Source organism: Dipodomys ordii, unplaced genomic scaffold, assembly GCF_000151885.1.
Source record: "Dipodomys ordii isolate 6190 unplaced genomic scaffold, Dord_2.0 Scaffold18, whole genome shotgun sequence".
Taxonomy (NCBI): Eukaryota; Metazoa; Chordata; class Mammalia; order Rodentia; family Heteromyidae; genus Dipodomys; species Dipodomys ordii.
The window spans coordinates 20,255,269-20,262,033 of NW_012267234.1; the positions used below are offsets into that span (position 1 = coordinate 20,255,269).

General features: G+C 66.3%; 1 protein-coding gene across 1 annotated transcript in view; it reads right to left on the bottom strand.

Moving 5' to 3' along the window:
• Piezo1 (piezo-type mechanosensitive ion channel component 1) overlaps positions 1–6,765 on the bottom strand; it is a 55,640-nt gene that overhangs the window by 17,146 nt on the left and 31,729 nt on the right. Inside the window, exons 11-23 of the mRNA XM_013012725.1 lie at positions 5,464–5,555; positions 4,407–4,575; positions 4,071–4,284; positions 3,799–3,970; positions 3,603–3,713; positions 3,448–3,535; positions 2,814–2,914; positions 2,112–2,372; positions 1,325–1,436; positions 1,065–1,243; positions 836–984; positions 553–735; positions 175–269 (exon numbers count right to left, since the gene is read on the bottom strand). Coding sequence (XP_012868179.1) covers positions 175–269; positions 553–735; positions 836–984; positions 1,065–1,243; positions 1,325–1,436; positions 2,112–2,372; positions 2,814–2,914; positions 3,448–3,535; positions 3,603–3,713; positions 3,799–3,970; positions 4,071–4,284; positions 4,407–4,575; positions 5,464–5,555 — 1,926 coding nt within the window. The remainder of the gene's footprint in view (positions 1–174; positions 270–552; positions 736–835; positions 985–1,064; positions 1,244–1,324; positions 1,437–2,111; positions 2,373–2,813; positions 2,915–3,447; positions 3,536–3,602; positions 3,714–3,798; positions 3,971–4,070; positions 4,285–4,406; positions 4,576–5,463; positions 5,556–6,765) is intronic.

Consider the following 6,765-nt stretch of genomic DNA (forward strand, 5'->3'; position numbering starts at 1 on the left):
TTGAGGGGGAGGGAAGGACGGGGAGGGGGGAGGAGGGGCCGTGAGGGGGAGGGAGGGATGGTGGGGGGCATGAGGGGAAGGGGGAGGACAGTGAGGGAGACCAGCCTCCAGGCCCACAGCAGGATTGGCATGGGAGACCCAGGCCAGGGCTGGGGCTGGCGGCGGCTCCCTCACCCTCAGCGGCCTGTGAGGTGTGGAGGGGGCCATCCTCCCTGAAGGCCAGCTCCTCTTCCTGCTGCAGCAGAGGGGTCTCACTCACAGTGTCCTGCCTGGACAAGAGTCCAGAGCCAGCGGTCACTGCCAGCCTGCCCCAGCCTCCTCCTCCTCCTTCACACGCCGCCCCCCCCCCGTGCCCGCCGAGCTCCCCACGCGGGGGCCAGGATGGCTGCATGGGCCCCGGACGTGGCAGGGCCTTTGCCTAGACCGAGTGGTCCCTGAGCCCGGGCCCCGCACCCGGCCCACGCCATCTAATGCCCCTGACCCCCACAGGGCCATGTGGAAGGCAGAAGCTACGGTCAGGCTCTGAACCTCCCTCGTGGCCCGGGACCGCACCTGCGGGCCCAGCGTGCGCGCCGGGTGCCGGGCGGGGACACATGCTCCAGGTCGGTGAGCTGCATGAAGGGCCGGTGGAAGTAGTGCAGCTGCAGGATGCAGGCCAGCAGGAAGAAGCCAGGGATGAGGATGCTGGAGAAGAGCTCCGACACACTGAACTGCTCCAGGCCCAGGTCCCCCAGCCTGGCGGGAGAGGCCTGTCAGTGCCCTGGCCAGCCGGACCCAGGGTCCACCGCGGCCGCGGCGGGCGGAAGGGTGCGGGCGTGCCGGGGCCTGGACCCACTGCTCATCCGTGAAGCCGGTCAGGTTGCGCCAGTAAGCGGGGAAGTCCTGGAACTGGAAGGTGTACACGGCGATGAGCACCAGCATGGTGTAGGCCACCACGAGCCACCAGAACACGCGCAGCAGCTTCCGCCACAGGCTGTAGTAGACCTGCGGGTGGGGGACTGTGAGCCGGGGCGTGGGGGGCTGCGCCTCAGCCCACCGCCGGCCCGGTGCGGCCCACCAGGCACCTGGAACAAGGTGAGGCACAGGAGGAAGAGGAACATGTAGACGATCTTGTAGACCACCAGGCGGCCGGCGAAGCTGACCACGATGAACATGCCGGCACACACGTAGATCCAGTACTTGGCGTAGATGCCCGTGACCAGCTCCCCCAGGCTCCGGAGCAGTATCTGCATCCGCGTGGGCTCTGGGGGCCGGGCCGGAGGAAGAGGATGGCCTCGGGCGACCAGGGGCCCCTGCCGGCCACCCGCCTCGGCCCGCCTCTCACCTGTGTCGGCCACCGTGACCTCTAACAGCGCGGCGGCCGGCTTCGCCCTCTTCAGCAGCTTCTCCTTCACAAACTGGCGCAGCAGGAGCCAGAAGGTCAGCATGTAGAGCAGCTGCAACAAGTACAGGGGGCTTCCAGGACCCAGGCCTCACCTAAGAGCCCGGCCCAGCGACCGGGCACCATGGAGGACCTCGCTGGGCTGACCCACACTCACCCAGTCACCTCTGTACACAGACTCACACATGGGACGGGCACATACACGGTCATGTCTGACACACTCATATAGATGAGCACAAGCTCACATGAAATGATGCACATGAGGTTACAGGTTCTCACATTCAGTCTCATCACAGAGACGCACACACACGTACATTAAAACACTCTTAAGTGTGCAAAGAGGCTCCCCAGTCTCACAATGGAATAATTACAGTCAGTGGGCCTGGTGGCAGACACAAAGGCGCTGGTATTCTCCTGTCTTTCCTGGGGACATCCCTCTCCAGGTGGCCTGGACACCCTGACCTGGCACAAGCGCCAGAGACCGGGGCAGCACACACGCTGTGATGCACACGGTACTTCATCCCAGAGGACACAGCGCTGGCCCCCAGAGTGCAGCAACGTTCAGCACACCAGAACACCAATGTCTGCGTGGCTGTGGGGCCTGCCGGGACTCTGTACCACAGGTGACCGCCGGACAGAGCTTACTCGCCTGGAGCTTCTACCCACCGAGCGAGCAGGTCAGCAGCAGACCTCAGCTCAGGTGCACCATCCGACGTAGCGACGTACGTACCATGGCGCCGAGGTCCAGGCAGGGGTAGCGAGTGTCCTGCAGCCCCAGCTGGTGGAGGCTGACGGGGCCCAGGGTGGTGGGCAGCTCGGGACGCAGCTTCATGGCCCACACGTAGCGCAGGCAGCAGAGCGTCAGCCCGTAGAGCAGGAGGAAGGGCGCGCACAGCATGGCAAGCTGTTGACGGCTGCGCACCGTCCAGATGAGGCAGGCCCAGAGCAGCAGCACAAAGGTCAGCCAGCTGTGGTAGGTGATGCTCCACACCTGGGCGGAAGGGCATGGGCAGGGGCTGCCTAGGGTGCCCGGTCCAGCTCCCCGGCCCACCAACGCAGACAGGTCCTAGTGAGGCACGCATGCACGCATGCACGTGTGCACACACACACACACGCGCGCGCGCACACACATGCACACAGCTCTCTGTGCAGCAGTCGGAGCCCATGTCTGCTGGACGGATGCTGGGCCTGTCTCCAGCCCCGCCCCACCCCCTCCCAGCGCACTGCCCCTCGGGAACCTCGGGGGACCTCGGGGAGCCTCGGGGGACCTCGGGGGACCTCGGGGAGCCTCGGGGGGGACCTGGGAGACCTTGGGGAGCCTCGGGGGACCTCAGGGGACCTCGAGGAGCCTCGGGGAGCCTCAGGGACCTCGGGGAGCCTCGGGGGACCTTGGGGACCCGGGGAACCTCGGGGCCCCAGGCCCCCCTCTCACCATCATGGCAATGAGGGCGCACACGTAGCTCTGGTTCATGATGAGGTGGCCCAGGCCGTGCAGTGGCGACGTCTCTCTTGGCTGAGCCAGCCTGGGGTGCACTAGGGGCGGGGCAGAGGCTGGCACCTGGGGGTCCACTCCCACAGCCCACGAGGCCCCACGGTGCTGCCCGAGAGCAGTGTGGCCCAGCGCACGGCCAGGGCGGAGCACGGGGCAGGAAACAGCCCTGCTGTCTGCGCTTTACAAGGCCCTGAAGGGCCAGGATACACAGGAGCATCCTACCCCCTTCCCAGGGAGGGCCGTGACCACGTACACTTCAACAGAGGACAAATCCCACAACAGAGAACAAAGCTCACAGTGAGGAGAGAAACCCAGGCACCCGTCCCAGCCCTCTCCACGGCACTGTGGAGTAACAGCCTCCCGCGGCTGCTTCTCCCGGGGCCACGTGGTCCAGGGGATGCTGGAGCCCCTCCGCGTGTGCCGGGAGCAGCTACATGGCTGCAGATGGCCTCGAGGGCACAGCATGAGAAGGTTAGAGGGTGCAGAGGACCTGGCGGCCACTGGGGGGCAGCACCAGCCCTGCCCACAGGTGGAGAGGGATCCAGACACCCTGGCTTCAAGAGCGCCTACTCACCGGGGCGCTGCCGGATGGGGCTCTGGCCGGTCAGGTCGTGCACAATGCAGTTGCTGGTGTCGGGCCCCGTGGATGTGGGCACTGGGCACTGTGAGGAGAGGTGGGTGAGCGGGCCGCCGCAGGTGGCTGGCACACCCCCTTGGCCACTTGCTCACCTGCGTGGCCTCCCCATCTCCAGCGGCAGCGCCGGGCTGGCCCTGGGTCCCCCGCTCCAGCTGATCCAGCTCCAGCTCATGTTGCTCATCCTCGCTGGCCACTTCCTTCCTCTGCAAGTCATGGCCCCGAGCTCAGCCCACACCTCCAGCAGGCTGCGCAGACCCCGGCATGCGAGGCAGGGTAAGAGGTGCTCACCTGGTCCAAGGGGCGACGCCGACGGAGCTTCAGGAGCGAGGTGACCGTGTAGTAGAGCAGCAGCAGGATGCCGGGGCTCACGTAGTCCGGCCAGTCGTGGCTGGTGTTCAGCACCAGGGCATTGGGACTGGAACAGTTGGTGGGACCCACAAAGTCCTTGAGACCGAACAACCTGCCCAGAGAGGGCATGTCACTGACCACAGGCCCCAGAGATGGTGCAGCCAAGACTCGGACAGGCCAGGGCAGGCCTGAGGCGGTTCGGGAGCCCTCACCTGGCACAGAGGTCGTCCGGCGGGAGGAGAGCCTGTGCAATGGGCATCTGGTAGCAGTAGAGGCAGAGGAGATGGCCGGCACTGAAGCAGCTCACCATGACGCAGAGAGCGCTGAAGCCCAGCGGGCTGATGGGAAAGTGGCAGGCCCACCAGGTGCAGACGGCCAGGAAGAGCAGCAGGTAGACGCTAGAGAAGGCCGAGGGTTGGGCGATACCTGCAGGGCGGAGGCGAGGTACGCTGGCGTCCACCAGCCAACGGCCAGCGGGGAGGGAGCGCAGGGAGCGGCCCCAGCACTGGCCAGCCCAGGATCCCCGCCCCCGCCCACCCCTCAGGTACCTGCCAGCGCCAGCAGTGTGATGGCCAGCATCCGCCCGGCGGCCACCAGCAGCCAGTGCGCGGTGATCCAGAACCGGGGGGCGAGCCACAGCCTGCGCCTGGGTCCCGCTGCAGAGGCCTCCTGTGGGCCTGCCGGGGGCTCACCATCCCCCTCCACCTCCTCAGTGTCCTGCTGGTGTCATGGGAGGGGCAGGGAGGGCGGTCAGGGGAGGGGAGGGTCATCAGGGGCGGGGAGGGGAGGGGTCAGGGGAGGGAAGGGGAGGGGTCAGAGGAGGGGGGTCAGGGGAGGGGTGGGGGTCAGGAGAGGGGGGTCAGGCGTGTGGTCCGCTGCCCCACCTCACCTGCCCCTACAAAATCAATGGGCCTACAACTGCCCCAAGCACTGGCCAGCTGTCTTCCACCGGAAGTCAGCCCGCATAGCCTCCTTCCTCCTTCCAGCTCTGCCTGCGGCCTTCCTGGGGGTGCTTGGCCCAGCCCACCGGCCACTGTCCTGCCAAGACCTGGCACACACGGTGCAGGCTAGCCCCAGGGGACAGGGCAGCCACAGATTCTCAAATCTGTCCCCAAAGCAGCTCCTAGATGGGCATTTTTAGGAGGACGGAGGGAAGTAGCGGGTTGTGCGCTCTGCACACGCGTCGGGCGTGCGCGCCACGTGCACTGTAGTTTACAGGGCATTTTTAGACTTGCCACCCAGCTGGGGGCCGGGGGCCGCGTGCGGGGCCCCCAGCTGCTCTGCCCTTCCCCACCCCTCAGACAACGCAGCCACACGCAGGGCACAGCTTCCCGCCCTTGCCAGCAGGATGGAGGAGGCCAACTGCTTAGGAGGAAGTCAGCCGTTACCTGGGGCTGGCCTGGACCCGACGGGACCCACCTCCCCTGGCCCTGACAGAGGGTTCCCAGAACAGAACTTTCTATTTCCCCGAACCCGGGGAAGGCCAGGGCATGGTGGAAAAGAACAGGAACTTCTCAGCTGTGCTGGCTCTGGCCGGGGGCTGGCAGCCCAGGCCCAGCTGGGCCCTGCACAGAGAGGATGCAGGTGCCCAGGCTGAGTGCGCACACTCGGCGCCAGGCGGCCCAGGCCCCGCGGCGAAGTCGGGGTGGAGGCCGGCAGGTCTGGCCTCAGGCTGGGGCTGGGGCAGGGGGCGAGGCCTGGGGACCACAGAGGCAGCGAAGAGGGAGGCCAGACCTGGAGACTGGAGGGCGGAGCCCTGAGCATGGAGGCAGTGGGAACAGCAAGGCTAAGGCCATGCCCGCTGGGACCGAAGACAGGAGGCCGTGTGCCCTCGCCCACAGCCAAGCAGCCGTGACAAACACATGACTCCAGGCCTGGGCAATGTCCCCGAGAAGTCCGTGACAAAGGTGTGACTGCAGGCGTGGGAAGATCAGGGCAGCGCCCGAGAGTCGGGGCCTCCGAGGCCACCCTGCGGCGGGCACCTGCTCTGTGCCCTCCGCCAGCCTCCTCCCCTCTCTGGACGGAACGCAAGGCCCAGCAAGCGTCAGCTGTGGATAACGCACGCTGGGGCCCGGGGCCTGGGCCAGGACACCTGGACTGTCGTAAATCCTGGGGCAGCCCTAGCCACCAGCGCTGGCAGGCCGAGGCTGGGGTGGGGCTGGAGGCACAGCTTACAGGCAGGGCTAGAGGGCACCAAGGGCACAGCCCAGGGCACACACCCCGTGCCTGTGGTGCTGGGCTCGGTGGCCCAGCAGTGAGGTTGGGCCCTGCCTGGTCCTCAGGGCCGTGGCTCTGCTGTGGCCCCCGGCACCTGTCCTGCCTTCCAGCTGAGCTAATCCCCGAGCGACATTTCCCACAAGCAGTCATCATGGCTCCCCTGGCTGATTCTGCCCAGGGCCAGAGCCCTAGCAGGAACTGGTCTCAAGAGTAAATAACGGGCTGGGAGTGTGGCTTAGGGAGAGTGCTCGCCTCGCATGCACGGCGTCCTCAGCACCGCATGCATAGAAGAAGCCGGAAGTGGTGCTGTGGCTCATGGTAGAGTGCTAGCCTTGAGCCAAAGCAGCTCAGGCCCTGAGTTCAAGACCCAGGATTGACAAAAAAGAAAAAAAAGAGTAACCACATGGTTGGGGCCCAGGAATGGACCAGAACGCTCGCTTTCCTCCTGCATCCCTCTTCAAACCCAGCATATAAGCACCACCAGGACTATTCGCGAGTGCTTGAAGAGAGAGGCTTAAAGCAGCCCTGAGAGCTGCCTCCGCCCAGTGCTGCCGCTCACCGAGCCTCCGCCCAGTGTCACCACGCCTCTGCCCAGTGTCACCGAGCCTCTGCCCACTGTCACCACGCCTCTGCCCAGTGTCACCACGCCTCTGCCCAGTGTCACCGAGCCTCTGCCCAGTGTCAGCACGC